General features: G+C 55.9%; 2 protein-coding genes across 2 annotated transcripts in view; both read left to right on the plus strand.

The window, feature by feature from the left end:
• Positions 1-13,430, plus strand: part of RAB44 (RAB44, member RAS oncogene family) — a 33,361-nt gene extending 19,931 nt beyond the window's left edge. Inside the window, exons 8-14 of the mRNA XM_043591253.1 lie at positions 507-694; positions 1,257-2,734; positions 6,691-6,772; positions 7,971-8,085; positions 9,150-9,251; positions 10,887-10,963; positions 12,908-13,430. Coding sequence (XP_043447188.1) covers positions 507-694; positions 1,257-2,734; positions 6,691-6,772; positions 7,971-8,085; positions 9,150-9,251; positions 10,887-10,963; positions 12,908-12,998 — 2,133 coding nt within the window. The 3' untranslated portion in view covers positions 12,999-13,430. The remainder of the gene's footprint in view (positions 1-506; positions 695-1,256; positions 2,735-6,690; positions 6,773-7,970; positions 8,086-9,149; positions 9,252-10,886; positions 10,964-12,907) is intronic.
• Positions 13,431-17,470: 4,040 nt separating this feature from the next.
• On the plus strand, positions 17,471-18,565 carry LOC122490453 (galanin receptor type 1-like). Its single transcript, XM_043593158.1, has one exon. The coding sequence runs from the start codon at positions 17,507-17,509 to the stop codon at positions 18,563-18,565; it is 1,059 nt and encodes a 352-aa protein (XP_043449093.1). The 5' UTR covers positions 17,471-17,506.
• Positions 18,566-18,861: the final 296 nt, after the last annotated feature.

The following is an 18,861-nucleotide window of genomic DNA, read 5'->3' on the forward strand; positions in this document are numbered from 1 at the left end:
GGAGGGTGTGATCCCATTCACGTGGCAGGCCCTTGTGGTGCTGCAGTGTGTGTTCCTTATACAATTCCCTCTCTCCTCCCTACCCCGGCAATTCAAATGTCTCTCCTGGGTGGGAGGTAATGGAGCTTGTTAGGCCAATAGGGGTAACCCCCCCCCAATCCTTTGTGTGTGTGTGTGTGTAAGTTCATTTATTTTGAGGGAGAGAGAGAGCGCGCAGGGGAGGGAGCAGAATGAGAGGGAGACAGAGAATCCCAAGCAGGCTCCGCACTGTCAGCACAGAGCCCGATGTGGGGCTCGAACTCATGAACCCTGAGATTATGAGCTGAGCCAAAATCAAGAGTCGGCCGCTCAACCACCTGAGCCACCCAGGCGCCCCCCCTCCAATGTTATGTTGAAGCTCGGTCTCCAGAAGCCTGGGGTCTGTACCCCACGGTGGCCTTTGGAGGCTATTTGTCGCCCTGGAAGGCAGCTGGGCTTCTCCCCTCCTCACACCCTGCCTCCTGCAGCTGGAGGCCCAGGTCCAGTTCCTCAGCAGCACACATCAGGAGGCCAACGCGGAGAACCGGCAGCTTCGGGAGGCCGAGCGTGACCTGGCTGGGCGGCTGGAGGAGGCGCAGAAACGACTGCAGGTGACCAGGGGGCATCTGAATGCCGCCAGGGGCCACGTGTCCTGGCAGACGGAGGAGGAACCAAGGCAAGTAGCTGCCATCCCTGGGCTGAGGTGGAGACCAGGGGCTTCCTGAGAGAGGTGAGGGAGTTCTCTGAGGCTCTGGTCAGCACCCAGAACACCCCCAGAATCTCCCTCCTTAAGCTTTACAACAACCATGCCAGGCTGACATTCTCATGCCCGCTTCTCAGACAACGAAAGTAAGGCACAGAGAGGGGAAAGTCGTGTGTCAAGGTCACACAACTGGGATTCACACACACACACACACACACACACACACGGTCTAGTGTGGTAATGGATCCCAGGCAGGTACTCACTCTACCTGTTACAGCCCAGAGGAGTGAGATGGGCCAGGATGGTCAGGGGAGGCTTCCTGGAGGAGGTGAGGCTTCATATAGGCCCCGAAGGATGGGCAGGATTGGTTGAGGGGGAGGAAGGGGGTGCGTGCAGGGTGAGAAGGACTGCTGAGTAGAGAGAGACCGGGAGCGGGGCCAGCTGTGAGGCGTTACCGATGGGGAGACATGTAAGCGGGGTTGGTATGACATCTATCTGCCCCTCTCCTGACCTTAGCTTCCTAAACCCTTTCTAGTGTCCCCAGGGCAGGTGAGGAGAAAGCTCCAGACACCAAGGCAGTCTCCTCAGAGGAGGCCCCCCTGCCTGGACTGTTTGGGGATGAGGATGACTGGGACCAGCTCCTGAACAGCTTCAACACCTCCTCGCGCAGAGCCCTGCAGCTCTCCTGGAGCCCACCCTCCACCCCGAGAGCCCCGGCAGGCCCCCAGACGCCCCGAGTAGTCAGGCAGATCTCCATCTCGGAGCTGCATTCTTTGCCGTTTGGTCAGGGGCCACCTTCAGATCTGGATGGGGCTCCAAGGAGCCCCACGGGGGCGCCCTCCAGGGCCACGGAGGGGAAAGGAGTGGACGTGGGTGGGCAGGACATCAGTCCAGAGCAGCCTGTCCAGCCTCACAGCCTGGAACCTAAGGAGGAGTCAGGGCCCGGCCCCGAGGCCATCTTCCACGGGAGTTCCCCAGGGGCCCCGAGTGAGGAGTCAGGGAGCCTAGTGGCAGCTGCACTCAAAATGCTCATTCCTTTGGAGGATGCACCCCCTCCTCCGGTGACCTCCTCTCCTCCCCAGGCCCCAGCTGGGCCCAGCGAACAGCTCCAGGCCTCATACTCAGATGACAACAAGAGCCCAGAGCCCGGGCCTGTCCCAGTCAAGCCGCCCAGGCAGAGAGAGGCCCTCCTGCATCAGGACCCACACGCCGCTGGCTCTGAGCTAGGACTGGGGTCCCCAGGAGCCGGAACCCCCACACCGGGGCTGGCTGAGCCCTCCCAGGATCCGGAGCCTGTGGGTCGGGCTCCCACAGAGGGATTGGAGCAGGGCCAGCTGGGCCCTGGTGCGCAGGAGGGCCATCCTGGAGGACCAAGAGAAGCTCACAGCCAGGTCCTCGGGCCAGAAGGCCTGCCCACCCTTTCCCGCAAGAGTCTAGAAGAAGAGCCCAAGGTCGAGGAAAGGAAACAGGTGGATCAAGGAAGCCTAGACCTCAGTTCAGGGCAGTTCACTGAGGCTCATGGCCTGAAAACGGGGCATTCAGAACACCCCCAGCAAGACGGCCTGCCTGCCTCTCGCCCGTATGACGTACCGCAGGCTCAGGCTGAAGCAGGGGCCCCTGCTTCTAGAAAACAGTCACCTCCACTGGACTCTCCCCATGAGGGGGCTCAGCGCGGGGATGGAGCAGGGCCCCGGGAGCCCACACAGAACCTCCCCACCATGGTTGAGCTGGAAACCCACCCCATGCCCTCACCTACAGCTGCTCATACAGAAGAACAAGGCTCCCTACGACCCAGGGAGCCAAGGGCAGAGAACAGGCCTGAAGACCCAGGAAGTGACTCCAAGGAGGCTGAGCTGACCCCATCCTCAGGGTCCCTCACTGCCAACGAGCCTCCAGCCAACCCTGATTACCTCTTTCACATCGTCTTCCTGGGAGACTCAAACGTGGGCAAAACATCCTTCTTACACCTGCTGCACAAAAACACCTTCACCCCTGGGCTGGCAGCTACTGTGGGTAAGAGCCCACCTGGGCCGGGGGTGTGGGGGAGAGTGGGGAGGAGGCTGGGTGGGAGGGGAAACCCAGGGCCCGGGGCCAAGGGGCTGGAGCAGGGCCAGAGAGAGCCGTCTCCGGGGAAGCTGCAGGTTCTCCTGGCCACGGGCCCTGCATTAGACTTTATTTTATGTGGGCATAATCTTACTATTTTACTAATTATCTCTAATTATAGGTAATTTGCTTTGCTGCATTGATCTGATTAGCTTATAATGTGCCACATCAACAAAGCACCCTGCAATTTAGGGGCCAATGCTGGTTGATGGTGAAAACAAGCAAGTCTCCGCCCACATGGGCCGTGGGCAGGCCACTGCGGGGGTCCCTGCTGCTCACATTTGTTCAGGATCAACCCCCCGGCCAGTTAGCCAAGCTCTGGCAGGAAGTTGTCTTGGGCAAGTTGAACACTTTACACAGAATGTATTTCTAGAGTAGGGTCAGTTAGTACCTGAGTTCAAATCCCCTCTCTGCCACTGGCTAGCAGTATGAACTTGGGCAAGTTATTTAACCCCTCTGAGCTCCCAAACCCTCATCTGCATATAATGGGGACAAGAGTGCTAACTTCCTAGAACGGTTGTAAGGGTTACTTCCATCCGTACAAGTCAAGTCTTAGAATAACATCTGGGATGTCATAAGTGCTCAATAAATAGTTTTTTTATTATTATTAAGTTTTTAAAATGTTTTTTATTTATTTTTGAGGGGGGGAGGGGCAGAGAGAGAGGGAGACACAGAATCCGAAGCAGGCTCCAGGCTCCGAGCTGTCAGCACAGAGCCCGACGCGGGGCTCGAACCCACCAACTGCGAGATCATGACGTGAGCCAAAGTCTGGCGCTTAACTGACTGAACCACCCAGGCACCCCTGTTTTTATTGTTATTATTGTAAGTAAATATTTGCTAATGTCTAATTCAGTGGCCCCTGCAAATGAAATGTCCCCAACCACAAAGACTCCTCTACCTAAAAACGTCAGGATATATGACCACTTGGCATCGTATAGAGCCACAGAAATGCAAGCTCAGGAATGAAGAGGAGACCCACTTAGGCACGAAGACGGGGGAGATCCGTGTGTTCGTGTCAGTCAGGGTGCAGGCTGTCTGGGGACCAGTGCCAGTCCAGTGAGTAAATGACAGCCTTCATGCACAAGAGGCTCTAAGACAAGTTCTCAAACTTTTTTCTAAGAATCCTAACCTGGGGAACCAGTTAAGAGTGCAGCGTCCTTGGGAGTAGGGAACTCCTAGCAGGCCTGGTCTGATGTTGAGCGGGGTCACAGGGTCTGCAAGGCCACCGTTATTAATCGCTAAGTTATTGGTTACTGACTACCTACAGTGCCCAAGCCTGTCTTACGTGCCTTATTCCTTACAGAAGCCCTCCCTGTATTAAATGATCTGCCTCCGTTATTATGTGATAAGAAGGTCCCACAGAATTCAGTCAAGAAAAACACAGGTTGCAAAATTGTAAAAAGACAGGTCGAGCCTGCGCTCACTGCTAGGCAGCTTGGGAGTGTCTGAGATCCAGGTGGGTGAGACCACTCTGTCCCAGGGCCAGCTGCGGTTTGGTGCCCCCTGGTGGCTGCCATCCATCTGGCTTCATTATCCATGGGGACGATCTGGCTTCCCCAGTCTTGAACATTTCCCCACCCAGCGTCACCTCTTCCATTCTCACCCCCTCTCAGAAGAACAGGGCTAGGTGGAGTCCCAGAGCCAGAGCCAAATGGGTTATATCTGAATGTGCATTTTCCATAGCCCCATTTTACAGATGAGGGAAACAGATCATTGAAGACCTGGTTAACTTTCCTGCCCTCGCTGGGGCCCAAAGTTCATAGCCATAGTCTCCTGCCTTCAAAGCACACGCCCTACCCTCTTCTGGGTCTTACCCTCTCCTGGGTTCAGCATTACTCTCTCCCTGGGGAGATTCCTTTGGAAAGAGGTCATTGTTATACTCTTAATGTAAATAGCAGATTCCTTGGGAAGGAGATCACTTCTATTCTTAACGGCATGTTTGGGGGGCAGTATGGGGGCCGTATGGGTGGGCTGAAGAGGGGATGGACAGGGAGGTAGAACAGCGGGGGTAATGAGGGGGGGCGGTTATGAAAGAGTCGTTTGTAGGTTACACGGTGGGTATTTAAGCCGAAGCTGGATATTATCACCGGGGCTTGGATTAGACAATCTCGGAAGTTCCTGCAGACCCTGGGCTTCCTAAGACATTCAGGAAAGAGGGCAGTAAAGAGAAGTAAATGCTACGGACTTCTGCATCACCATTCTGCAGTCAGGTCTCCCAGGTGGTCACTTCCTGTGGAGAGCATGGGCAGTAGGGGGAGGGAGGTGGTCCGTGGTTTTGACTGCCTGCGGGGAGAGCAGCTGGTGTTCACGGAGGTCACCATAAGAGACGGAGGAAAGTCTCTACTAGCTCAGGGCTGATATGAGGAGGCACCCCTTTCCTGAGCTGGCCTGAGGCCTACAGTGGGCCCTGTAGGAAAGGGACAAAGAAGCCCCTCTCACTCACCCCCTACTCTGCCGGATTTCCTTGGGAAGTGGGGATTGGCAGGAAGGTGCACCCCAAACTTTCTACACTTCCCCGGGATTTCACTCTTACCTTCATATCTCCAGGGACAGAGAGGGTCTGAAAGAATGACCACGGCAGGGGTGGACCTGGGAAATTTGAAGGGCTAGGGTTCAGGGAGATGAGAATAGTGATGAGGGGCGCCTGGGTGGCTCAGTTAAGCGTCCGACTTCAGCTCAGGTCATGATCTCACAGTTCGTGTGTTCGAGCCCCGCGTCAGATTCTACGCTGACAGTGCAGAGCCTTTTTGGGATTCTCTCTCTCCCACTCTCTCTGACCCTCCCCTGCTCATGTGTGCTCTCTCTCAAAATAAATAAAGAAACATTAAAAATAAAAAGAATAATGGTGAAAATGATCACCTCTCAAGAACCCCCTCCGGAAACTGGGCTGAACCTCAAACATAAGTCATTTAATTCTCCCAACCACTCTGCGATGTGTGTCCTTTTGTTTTATCTTAAAACCTTTTTTTTTTTTTAACAGATATTTATTTACTTAAGTGAGCTCTACACCCAACGTGGGGCTTGAACTCAAGACCCTGAGATCAAGAGCCGCGTGCTCTCCCAACTGAGCCAGCCAGGCACCCCGGTGTGGGTCTTTTTAAATTGTCATCTTGCATGGGGCGCCTGGATGGCTCAGTCGGTTAAGCATCCGACTTCGGCTCAGGTCACGATCTCGAGGTCCGTGAGTTCAAGCCCCGCGTCGGGCTCTGTGCTGACAGCTCAGAGCCTGGAGCCTGTTTCAGATTCTGTGTCTCCCTCTTTCTCTGACCCTCCCCTGTTCATGCTCTCTCTGTCTCAAAAATAAATAAACGTTCAAAAAAATTAAAAAAAAATTAATTGTCATCTTGCAGATGAGAAAGGGAGGCTCAGAGAGGTACAGTGACCTGCCTGGGGTCACAAAGCTAGCAGCTGAGGGCGGGCAGCTCACAGTCAGGCATCCCTGACGGCATTGCTCCTCCCGCCCTCCTAGGCTGTCTGTTTCTACCCTGCTGTCTGTTCCATAATTAGGAACGAAACAGGGAATATTCTAAAAATAAAATAATGAAACTGGTTTTCTTGAGGGACCTGAGGAATAAACATTGCCGTACAGGTGGGAAGACGGATATGTTCACAGAGGTCGAAACAACGCAAGGTGCCTCGAACTGGCACTGACCGCCAGGGTGTGGGAGTGCGGTGGGGGCAGTGAAGCCCACAGGCTAGGTGGTCAGGAGAGGCTTCTTGGCAGACGGGGGCCCTTGAGTACGGATGGGATTTGGAGAGCTGAGGGGAAGCCCGGCAGCCCGAGGGGCTGGTACCGGAGACAGGTCTTGGCTGGAAGCCCTGGATGGTAACTTAGAAGCGGACCTGATGCCCTCTGTGTGTCCTAGGCGTGGATTTTCGGGTCAAAACTCTGCTGGTGGACAACAAGCGCTTCATGCTGCAGCTCTGGGACACGGCTGGCCAGGAGAGGTAACCGGCCCTGTCTGTAATCATGGTGTCAGGGCCGCTGAGGTACAGCGGGGTGGAGGGCAGCCCTGACCTCGAAGAGTCTAACGTAGGCAAGAGGCAACCACGTGCATGAAAGGTATCCAGCCCCTAAGGATTTAGGAGGCTGGGGAAGGAGAGGTGAGTCAAGCCCCGGTGGGGTAGGTGACCCAAGGGCCCCTCGGCCTGACAGGGCAGCTGGCAGGGCCATCCCCGCATGGCCTGCAGGGACGGCTGCCCATCGCCTGTTCTGAAAACGCCAGCCTGCCCCTTTGCAGTTAGGCAGTAGCGATCGAAACTTAAAAGGCATATTTTCTGGGGAGCCTGGGCGCCTCGGCTGAGCCTCTAACTCTTGGTTTCGGCTCAGGCCATGATCCCAGGGTCGTGGGATCAAAGCCCACGTCCTCTCTCTCTCCCCCACTCTCTCCCCCTCCCCCGCTCATGCTATTTCTCTCTCTCTCTCTTTAAAAAAAACAAAACAAAACAAAAAAACCACCCACATCTTCTTTGACCCAGCAGCTCTGCTTCCAGAAACTTACTCTGCTGATCAACTCGTACATGACTGTAGTCTCGACACGTTCAAAACAACATCACTTATGTTGTGAAACACCGGGAATGACCAAAATGTCCGGAATGGTGGCCTAGCTGATTCTACCCAATATGTAGAATAGTATGAAGCCACAAAAGAGATTGAGCATTCTTCCCTTTGCACCCGTGGGGAGACACCTCCAAGACGTTTTACGAACTCAAAAAGCAAAGTACAGATGACTGAGCATTAACAAATACAGTGAGGACTTTACACTGTGTTTACCATGTGTGTGCGTGTATGCACATATACAGTTGTGTGTGTTCATAAAATCCCTCTGGAAACTGCTAACCCTGGCTGCCCCCGGGGAGGGAGACTGAGTGGAGGCAGGATGGGGGTGGTGGCGGCGGGGGGGGGGGGGGGGGCGGTGTCAGACTTTTCACTGGGTGCTGGCTGGTACCTTCTGAAGTCTGAGCCATGAGAACCGTTGCCTATTCAACGAGAACTACCCTGTGAGAAGGAAAACTCTGTTTGGGAAGCAATTAGAAGCAGGTGAGGCTCCTTGCCCCACTTTGCAGACGAAGTAGCTAAGGCCTGGAGAGGCCAGGGCATGGGGTCAGCCCCCCAGGCCTGGCCTCACGCAGACCGTCTGGGCAGGTACCACAGCATGACTCGGCAGCTACTCCGAAAGGCTGATGGAGTGGTACTCATGTACGACGTCACCTCCCAGGAGAGCTTTGCCCACGTGCGCCACTGGCTGGACTGTCTCCAGGTGAGCCGATGGCTGCTGGGGTTGGCCCCAGTTTGGGGAACCAAGAGGGAACTTGCACCCTGCCCACACCCCCCCCTTTCTCCCAGGATTACAAATGACACAGCAGACTCGTGGGTGATGCGACCCGCTGAGGGCAGGTGGCTGGATGGGCCGGGGGCATCGTCACACAAAGAAACCACAACCACATAGTACCGCCTCCAAAACAAACTACTTCCTTTATCTTATGAACATTTCTTTCCTATATGCAGTAGCTTGGGGGTGTCTTCTTAACACCTGGGAATAACGCAAGTGCAGCGACACTCTAAGTGAGAAGTCGTCCGTCCACCCGTCTCTAGTTCTCGCCCCGTGTGCTTAGTTGACAGGCACATACTGAAATTCTGCAGCATGGGCTAGCACCGCAGAGGGGTGTGAAGGAAGACGTGTGGTCTTCTCTGTGGGAGTTTCTAGTCTAGTTGAAGAGAAGTAGGATAAGGTGATATATGAAGGAGACTGGGCTCTGGGTCTGACGGGACCTAGGTGTGAATCCCAACTACCCGGCCCCAACTCTGTGACTTTGGACACGTGACTCAGCTTCTCCGAACTTCGATTTTCCAGCTTCTCGCAGACAGTTGTTAGGATTAACTGACATCATTGCCTTTAGCACAATGCTGGGTATATAGGAAGCACCCAGTAAACAGAAGCTTAGCAGCAGTAGTAGTAGTCATGAAACCACTAGGAAATGAGCCAAGCCGGCCTGTGTAATCAAGCACCGGGCTGTTCAGCACAGGCAGGAAGAGAAGGGCATGGGCGGGAACAATCCTGGAAGGCCTGCTAGGGGAGGCACCTTTGAGGCTGGCCTCGGAAAATGGCTGACAAGTTGGTAGGCAGAGAGGAGGGGCTGACTCACTGTAGACCGACCGAAGGGTGTGGAGTGGGTGTGACCCGGAAAGGCGGTCATGGGGGTGGGGGAGGGGCAGGGTGTGCTTAGTCAGCTCCCTGGAGGGGGGGGCCGCGTCCACCCAGGGCCTGGCACAGCATAGCAGGCACCCAGCACGTGTGGCTGAGGGAATGTGTTCTGTGTGCAGGACTCAGGGTCCGATGGGGTGGTCGTGCTTCTCCTGGGAAACAAGATGGACTGTGAGGAGAAACGGCAGGTGCCCACCGAGGCCGGGCAGCAGCTGGCCCAGGTGAGCACCCGGGCGTCAGGCCCTCACCCAGCCTGGACTGGGCAGACCCCTCCCTGGAGGTTAGTGGACAGGTCACCCCGGCCTGGCTAACCGAGAAGGACACGTTGCCCGTTCCTGCCCCTGCCCCTGCCCTGCCAAAGGCCGGGTCAGAGTGGACAGCGGCCTGGCCCCCTCTATTTCTGACCTACCCTGTTCTTAGGCCCAAACGTGAAGCTGTGATGGTGGGCGTGACATTGACCCTCACGTTGAACTAGCAGTTCTCCATTCTGACCCCCACAAAAATATCTTCCGAGTAAAGAAAGGTTTTAAAAGCTTCACTTAAAATTCCCAATCAAATCTTACTTTTCTCTCTGGTCTCTAATTAACATAGCATTCCTTCTAATTTATTCTATCTTAGGACTCAAATTCTTCTCTGGCGAGAGCGCATCAAAAGCCCCACCACCAGACAGTGGATACTATTTATTTACGAATAGAATTTGGCCACATTCCAGAAACTCGGGAGAATAATAGAGAAGGAAAAAAGAACCCACCCCTTGCCCCGCCTCTGCTACAACCCCTCTTGGCATTTCCATATTGTATTTCCTTCCCCTTCTCTTTTCTCGTAATCATGAGGTCATCACTGTGGCTCCTGGTTGGCGGGAATTTTTCCCTCTTAAATGTAGTGGCTCATCTCTTTGACATGGTAATTCCTCCTCTGGCAATTTATCCTGAGGAAAGAATCAGAAATAATAATCCCTAAGAGAATAGCGTAATGGATACCCGCGTATAATGTATAATCAAGAATGTTTACGTGAGGATGTTATTTACAGTATTATTTATAAGAACAGACATTTGGCAGGGGGTGGTGGTCAAATTGTGGAGGTTCATGGGAGAGGCTAGCATTTGCCATTAAGAATCCTGTCCCAGAAAAAATATTTGAGGGTGTGGAGGAAATGCTTACAATGTAACGTGAAGTCAAAAGAACAGCTGGTCTTCTGAATCCTGTGAGGTTGCTGATATTTGACCGGGGCCCCGTCAAACTAGCCATTGCATATGCTTTAATCCAACAGTACAATGACCTTGAGCCCACCCTACCCCAAAGGGTTATATAAAACAGAGCGAGGGGCGCCTGGGTGGCTCAGTCGGTTAAGCGTCCGACTTCGGCTCAGGTCATGATCTCACGGTTCGTGAGTTCGAGCCCCGTGTCGGGCTCTGTGCTGACAGCTCAGAGCCTGGAGCCTGCTTCACATTCTGTGTCTCCCTCTCTCTCTGCCCCTTCCCTGCTCGTGCCGTGTCTCTCTCTGTCTCAAGAATAAATAAACATTAAAAAAAATTTTTTTTTAAATATATATATATATCCCCAGGGACATTTCTCCAAGTTGGGACACGGGCTTTCCACCATTGCTCTGTGGGCTCTGGAACGTTTCCGGGGTGGCATCTTTAGCATGGTGGCTGGCCAGGGTGGAGAGGGCCAGTGGGCAGGACCAGGGCTGGGACCAGTGGCCACACGGAGAAGGGGCTGCCTCGCTTGTTGTGGTTGGCCTAGGGACGTCCTGGGTGGGACTCTGTCTGATGGCCAGGGCTTTGGCGGTGGGGGCGGCCACCAGGATGCTCAGTGTGCTCCCCGAGGGCACCCATACCCCTGTCTGTCTGCAGGAGCTGGGAGTCTCCTTTGGGGAGTGCAGCGCCGCCCTCGGTCACAACATCCAGGAGTCCATGATGAACCTGGCCCGGTGAGTGCCACCCCGCCCCTCCCCACCCCGAGAGCCTCCTGGGCAGCCTCCAGACCCCCCCTGAGGGAGGGAAGGCCCACTCTGAGGAAGCACTGTGACAACACAGGGCTCACACTCTGGGGAAGGACAGAGAGCACTGTGCAGAGAGTCCGAAGCCAGTTCTACCAACGCCGTTGACTGCATCACCTCCTAAAAGTCTCACGTGCCCTGTCTGAGCCTTGCTTTCTCCTCTGTGCAGTGTGGTGGGACAGAGAGAGTCACTTTCCTGCTCCCAGCCTTCTAGTAACTCCCACTAGATTTAGAATAAAATCCCAATGCCTCGCAGTGGCCTTCCTCATCTCCGGAGCCATCTCCCCTGTCCCTGCGTGCGTGTGTCCGTGCACACTCACTCAGCTCCAGCTGTTTAGGGGGGGACCCTCCCTGACCACTCCCCATCCCACCACTATTCTGGATCCCTGTCCTCTGTTCGTGTCTTTCAAAGCCCTTCTTGGGGCGCCTGGGTGACTCAGTCAGTGAAGCATCCAACTCTTGATTTTGGCTCAGGTGGTGATCTCGCGGTTCGGGAGTTCGGGCCCCGCGTCGGGCTCTGCGCTGACAGTGGGGAGCCTGCTTGGGGTTCTCTTTCCCTCCCCCTCTCTCTGCCCCTCCTCCTCCCTGGCTTGTGCTCTCGTCTCTCTCAAAATAAACAAACTTTAAAAAAAAAACAACCCTTCATGGGGAACCTGGGTGGCTCAGTCGGTTAAGCGGCCAACTTCAGCTCAGGTCACGATCTCATGGTCCGTGAGTTCGAGCCCCGCGTCGGGCTCTGTGCTGACAGCTCAGAGCCTGGAGCCTGTTTCCGATTCTGTGTCTCCCTCTCTCTCTGACCCTCCTCCGTTCATGCTCTGTCTCTCTCTGTCTCAAAAATAAATAAACATTAAAAATTTTTTTGAAAAAACAAACAAACAAAAACCCTTCTTGACAAATCGTAATCACAGGTGCATTTGTCTGCTTCCTTGTTGCTGTCAGCCTCCTGCACCAGACTGTAGCTCCAGGAGGGCAGGGCCGCGTCTGTTTTGTTCAGCCCCGCCCCCTCCACACCCAAGGCCCAGCACATACTAGGTGCCCAAGAAATGAATGAAATGGGTAAGGCGGACGGGGTACTAGGCCAGATGATCTGGAAGGCCCTTCTCTGACAAAGCAACCGGGGCGAGCTTGCCAAACCACGCACCCAATCACACTGTGATGGCCTCTGATCCAAAACTGCTCAACGGATTCCCTCCGCTGTAGAACAGAAGCCCGGGTTCCTGAATGTGGTTTCCAGGCCCCTGGGGGCCCTGACCCCCTGTTGCCTACAAGGCTTCTTTCTGGGCCGGTCAGTCTTTAGGCTTTGGGAGTTAGCGCAGTGGTCCCCACACAGTAAATATAATCTGAGCAAGCGAATGAACCAATGAGCTTCTTTCATTTCCCCAATCCCCAGCTCTCTTTTGACACCGAGCCTTTGCCCCCTGCCTGGAATGCACCCTGCTTTTCTGCTAGTGAACCCTTGTACTCTGCTGGGTCTCAGCTCTGACGCTGCCTCCTTCCTCCGTAAATCCCTGGAGAACCTGGTGTGAGGTCCCTCGGCGTGCTTCCCCATTCCTGGGTTCTGACAGCCCCTTCTCCTCTCTGTCTCCCTTACCCCTCAAGGCAAGGACATGCCGGCTTCACTGTCCCATTCAGAGTCCCTTGCACCAAGCCTGGCACACAGTAGTCTGGAAAGGATGCCAGGAAAGAGAAGGCAAAAGTCTCCATGGCCCCATTTTTCCGGTGCCGTGTGGAATGCAGGACGGGAACAGAGCAGGGGGGGGGAAGAGAGGTAGCTCAGGGGATGCAATGCCCCAGCCCCACAGCTGCACCCGCAGGTCCCTCCCTGCTGCCCCGGCAAGGTGAGACAGAGGACTGATGTCTGGCGTCATCACACAGGTCACTCAAGATGCAGGAAGACCATCTGAAGGACTCCCTGGTGGAGGTGGCCCCCAAGAGGCCATCCAAGAGCTCTGTCTGCTGCTTCTGACCATCTGGCCCAGCCAGGACAGGACGGCACCCCTCGGGTTTCCTGTTCCTCGGCTCCTGTCCCACCTGCCTGGGCACAGCAATGACAGAGACGGCCAGCTCGGATGTTCAGGAAAACCCCTCCTCCGGTCAGGACTCGGATCCCAGGGTAGGGCTGCCCTTTGCACTCTGAAGAAGGACTTTGCTGAGGTGATGGTGGTGAAAACTCTTTAAAGAAAGGAAAAGTCTAGAAAAATGAATGAAGGAAAGTACACCGCATTCTTGGGCACACATCTCTGGGTGTTAATATTGCAGGGTGCATGTGCGGAGGTCTTATTTCCCTTTTTATATGTATTTGTATTTCCAGATCTTCTGCAATGATTCGGTGTTCTTGATATAATCAAAATGAAAAATAAACGCTAAGGAGAGGGAGAGAAACTTCCCTGGGAGCTTGCTTCGGGGCTGATTGCTAACGGATAGAGCCTGTTAATGACAAAATACTCTTTATTCAAGCAGTCCCCCTGTTTCGTGCCTGACAAAGCTGGTGAACCTTGTCCCATTCACCCCTGTTTGCAAGCATGGAGTTCCTTCCGAGCAGAATCCGAGTCTGGGGAAAGAGCAATGTTCTGATGGCCCCTGACAAGCCCTGTTCCTCCTGTCTCCTGTCCCCCCCTCCCCCACTTCCTTTCCCCCAGACCTGACTCTAAGGGGTCGTATTCAAGGATCACCTGCTCTAACGCCAAGATGTCCCCTGGTGCAGCTCTCTGCCCTCAGTCGTCAGTCTCCGGGTGCTCTCGAGGTCCAGCTGGGGTGTGGCTGGCGGGGCCTGGGGAGCAGCAGAGACACTGGCTGCGGGTCACTCGTGGCCCCCTCTTTGGAGCTTTTGTAGGGATTCCCAGAACTGCACAACATTTGCCTCCTGAAAGGTACAGCACCCCCCGGGCTGCGGTCTCCCGTGCCCTGAAGGAGCTTGTTTCGAGAATCTTAGGGAGACGGCCCCTCAGTGTTGGACTATCTCCCGTCACGTATGTGTGTCGTGATTGTTGTCCCCGTCATCTAACCGCAACGACACCCACCATGTCCTGAAGGCCAGCGTGTGCAGGATGCAGGGTGCGTAATGATAACTTCGTGATCCTTCAATCCTGGTGAATTCCCCAGCTGAATCCAAGGAAACCCCGGTTCCGTGGGGGAGACAAGCAGAGACAGTTCCAAGAGAAAGAGGTACAGCGCAAGAGACTGCAGGAGAGGAAGGGAGGGCGGGAGGTGGAAGACAGAGCTTGCCTACAGGTCGAATCGGTCTCCGATCTTGGCCCCCATCCCTCTGCTCGGTTCTGAAAGGGATGCCTCCACAGCAGTGAGCTCTCTGTCGATAGAGGCATACAAGTGGCAGTTGGGTGACCCTTGGCAAGAGGCAAGGTGGAAAAGGTTCAGGCATCCGAAGCCACCAAAGGTTGGATCCAATGCCTTTAACGGACCCCATTCAACCTCTAGACAACATGCCAGGATGACTTTGTGATCTAGGCAGTTCTCTCCCTGGCCCCTCTTATGGATTCTTTCTTATCCCCGATCTCTTCTCCCTTCCTGGATCCTCTCCGTCAGCCCACAAGTGTCTCCCTGCTCTGAGAAGTTTCTAGATTGTAGTAGGTTCCAAGAGAGACAGACAGACAGGGAGAGGTGGGCTGGAGAGAGTGATGTGTGCCCATGGACGAGGGTGGGAGGCAGGTCTTGCTGTTGCTAATGGCTCTCTCTGGGGCCTGGGGACCTGGCAGGCACCAACGTCTCTGTCCGGTAGGCCAGCGAGTTAATGAGGCAGGTAAGCAGGGTGTGATTCCTGGGGGAGCCAGGAGAGCGGATAGAGCCCCTGTCCTCTGGGGGACCCCGTACAGAAATAGCCCCCAGGCCTGCCCCTTTCATCTCAGCTCTGCGCCCGCTGGAGGCAGCCAGCTCAGGTTCCCTAGAGGTGGGGTGCCAGAAGGGACCACACACCTGCCCAGAACCTTCTCTCGGCTTTCTCTGGCTAGGTCCAGCTTCTGTGCCGAGCAGGGCTGTGGAGGGGCCGCCAGCCTTTCCTGGTGTCAGAGGGCTCCGGGTCAGCAAGCAGGGCCCAGGAACCTCAGAGCAGCACGAGGCAGGTAAGGAGAGCAGCAGGAGGGGCTCAAGGTAGATTTCAGAGGGAGCATCCAGGCAAGTGGTGAGTTCCCAGGGCACGTCCGCCAAGCAGGCGCTGGTCACAACTTAGCTTGAGGCTGGTTCGGAAAAGGAGGGTGAGGGCGCCTGGGGTGGCTCAGTCCGGGAAGCGTCAGGCTTCAGCTCAGGTCATGATCTTGCGGTTCATGGTTCGAGCCCTGCGTCAGGCTCTGTGACAGCTCAGAGCCTGGAGCCTGCTTCGGATTCTCTATCTCCTCTCTCTGCCCCTCCCTCGCGCCTTCTCTCTCTCTCAAAAATAAATGAACATTTAAACAATTTTTTTTAAAAAGAAAAGGAGGGTGGGACTGGGCTGATGGGGCTCAGGCGGTGGAGGGAGAAGGGGAGGGCAGGGGGACAAACTGGAGTGTGGACAGAGGTGTCAGGGAAGAGAGATTTTTGGAACGGTGGGTGGGCAGGAACAGAACAGGCGTCGTTTGCAAAGCTCCTACTTCGCGCCAGGCACTGTTCCGAGCACTTAGCTTGTATCACCCCATTCAACCCTCACATCAGCCCTGTGAGACGAGGCTTGTGATTATCCCCACTTCACAGCTAAGGAAAATGCGGCACAGAAGATGAGTCGCTTTCCGCAGCCACACGGCTAGCAGGTGGTGCAGCGGGGGTTTGAACCCAGGCTCTGGCGGCCCCAAGCGTCGCCATGAAGTTACGGAGCTTCTCCTAGGAAGGTACGGACGCTTAGGTGGAGCCGGGGCCGGGGCCCTGGACCCTTTCTTTCCCTCCCCTCGTCTCCACTTCTGTCATTGGCAGCAGGCCTGGGCCGGGTGAATGAAGAAAGGGAAGACAGGGCAGTTAGGGACTGAGGCTGGTCCCTCGGTTCCTCCTTCACCCAGTTCCTGGAAGGAGCCTGAGACCTTGCAGTGGCGTGGTATTGGAGGCAGAATTCACACAGGCCCCCCTGAGGTCTCTTCTCGGCTGCCCTCGGGCCCCAGAGGCCAAGCAAGTCCCCCAGGCAGGGCTCTGCCGCAGGGGCTCAGGGGACCCCCGGCTCCGAGCCAGAGAGGGGTCTCTCCAGACTCCCCCTGCCCCCAGTGTAGGAGACAAGGGGAAGGAAAGTAGAATCAAGACCCCACGGAGATGTCACGTTTGCTGCTGGATCTCTAGAAGCTGGTTCAGGGTATAGACTCAGGACATATTTATTGGGTTAATGGGCACGTCTCTTCCCAAGAAAGCTAGGGATCCCAGCCTGATCCGCCTGGTGGCAGGTGCAGACAGTAGCCCCCACTGGGCTGACTCTGGGATGTCTAGACTCCGTTTCCCAGCCTGGCTCCGGGGGCCCCCCATGTTCTCAGCATGTAGGACGCAGTGAGGGGGAGAAGATCCGACACCTGGGGAGCGGTGCCTCCCCCCACCCCCACTGGGTGCCCAGCACAGCCGCAGAAAGACGGTCATTCCCAAGCTGGTCCGCCCCGTAGAGTCATCTGGAATCTTTCAAAACAGCCCACATCAATGAAATCTTGTCACTGGGACCCACGCATTAGTATTTTTGAAACTCCTCAGGTGATCCCCATGCACAGACAAGCTTGGGAACCGCCGGCAGGGACTTCACACCTTCTCAAAGCCCTTCCATATGCACTTTCTTACTTGCACCTCGAATTAAAATCTGTTTCACAGGCAGGCAAGGTTTTGTTTACAAATATATATGCGCGTGCGTGCACGCACGCATGCACGTGCGTATACATAGACACACACACGCCCCCCAAATTCGTTTTGCACTCCCTGCAGGAATTTTATTTATTCATATTTTTAAAGTTTATTTATTTATTTTGAGAAAGAAAGAGAGAGAGCCTGAGCAGGAGAGAGGCAGAGAGAGCGGGGTGGGGTGGGGGTGGTGGGGGGAGAGAGAGAGAGAATCCCAAGCAGGCTCCATGCTGTCAGCTGAGAGCCCGGTGTGGGACTTGAACTCGTGAACTGTGAGATCATGACCTCAGCCGAAACCGAGAGTCAGATGCTTAACCGACCGAGCCACCCAGGCACCCCATCCCCGCAGAAGTTTTAGAAATAAAGAAGTTAAAAAGAGGAGCATGAAAATTACCCTTTTGTAACAGTTACTGTTGACATCGGTTTTATTTTATTTCCTTCTCTACAGTTGAGGAAACTGAGGTAGGGAAACCTCAGGTAACTTCCCAAAGTCACGGAGCTACAGCGTAGCAGAGTCGGGACTTGAGCCCACGGTGTAGACCGAGCCCGTCCCACCAGGCTGTTGTGAGGTCTCAGGGGACCGGTGCATGCCAAGGGAGCCCCCTGGATGCAGGGCTCTGGGAAAGGAGGGGCGCTCAGCAGGGGAAGAGGCCGGTTTCTACACTGTCCTTGTGTGTGTGGGGCAGGATGGAGCCTAGGCCGGAGCCCAACGCCACGTTCACCTCCGGGCTCACAGCCACACCTGAGCGACTGCTCCGTCTCGTCTTTGCCGGAGTCTGCGGCCTCATCCTGCTGGTGGGGCTGGTGGCCAACGGGCTCATGCTGGTGGTGGTGGGCCGGGCCTCAGGCGCCCCCCGTCCGCTCCTCGCCCTGACCAACAGCCTCATGGTGAACATCACGCTGTCCGACCTGCTCTTCCTGGCCTGCGTGGTGCCCGTGCTGCTGCTCAGCTTCCTGCGGCCCCACTGGTGGCTGGGCCCCGTCCTCTGCACTGCCAGCCAGGCCACCAACAACGCCACCATGTTCTGTACCTTCTACAGCATGGTGGCCACGGCTCTTCTGCGCCACGTGGCCGTGGCCTGGCCCGACGTGGCCCTCCCGTCTGGCCGGGGCGCCCGCCTGCTGCTCTGTGGGGCCGCGTGGGTCCTGGGCCTCACTGCATCATTGCCTACCTGGCTGTTCCAGAGGGTGGTCGTGGAGGAGGGGGCCGTGGGGGCCCCGGCCTGCCTCTTGCTCCTGAGCCCTGCCCAGGCCTCCTGCTACTTCAGCCTGCTGGGAGCCCTGGCCTTCCTGCCTTGTACGCTGGGGCTGGGCTGCTCTTTCGGCCACGTGGGCTGGCTCCTGCGGACACGGCCCCGTGGCCCCAGCGGGGAGAGCGTCCGGGAGCACCAGGAGAACACAGGGCTCATCCTTGTGGTGCTGGTGGTCTTCGTGCTGATGTGGGGGCCCTGCTCTGTGCTGGGCTACGTGGCAGCCGTGGGCGGCCTGCCTGCCACGCCAGGGGCTTTCGTGGCGTCCAGCCTCTGCACCATCCTGGCCTATTCCAACTGTGCCGTCAGCCCCATCCTCTGCTTCTACCTCTCCCGCCCCTTCCAGGCAGGGCTCAGGGACCTCTTCTGCAGGCCAAGGGCAGCCAGGCACCCTGGGGGTGTGGGCGGGGCCGGTATGGTGTTGGAGAGCATCCAGCCTGGCCTCAACCCAGGTCCCCGGAGGCCTCTGGGGTCTGGCGAGGGTCTGAGAAGATAGGCTGCCGGGAGGGCTGAGAGTCAAGAGAGATGGGAAGACCCTTAGCGACGTTAGAGCCGGTCCCCTCCATTTTGCCAGTGGGGACCCTGAGATCCAGAGAGGGCAGGTGGCCCAGCAAAGGTGAGACAGCAACCAAAATGGCAACTAGGTTGGTGCTCCCATTCCACCTTGGGACTCAGATACCTGTAGGCTCTACTACTTTCTAGTGGTGTGACCCTGAACAAGTCCCTTAACCTCTCCATGGCTCCGTCTTCTCATCTGCAAAGTGGGATAATGGTAGCGCCTTCTTCACAGGG

Source organism: Prionailurus bengalensis, chromosome B2, assembly GCF_016509475.1.
Source record: "Prionailurus bengalensis isolate Pbe53 chromosome B2, Fcat_Pben_1.1_paternal_pri, whole genome shotgun sequence".
In the NCBI taxonomy this organism is placed as follows: Eukaryota; Metazoa; Chordata; class Mammalia; order Carnivora; family Felidae; genus Prionailurus; species Prionailurus bengalensis.

Coding starts and splice junctions, on each gene's coding strand:
- LOC122490453 (XM_043593158.1), top strand. CDS start 17,507: ATGGAGCCTAGGCCGGAGCCCAACGCCACGTTCACCTCCGGGCTCACA.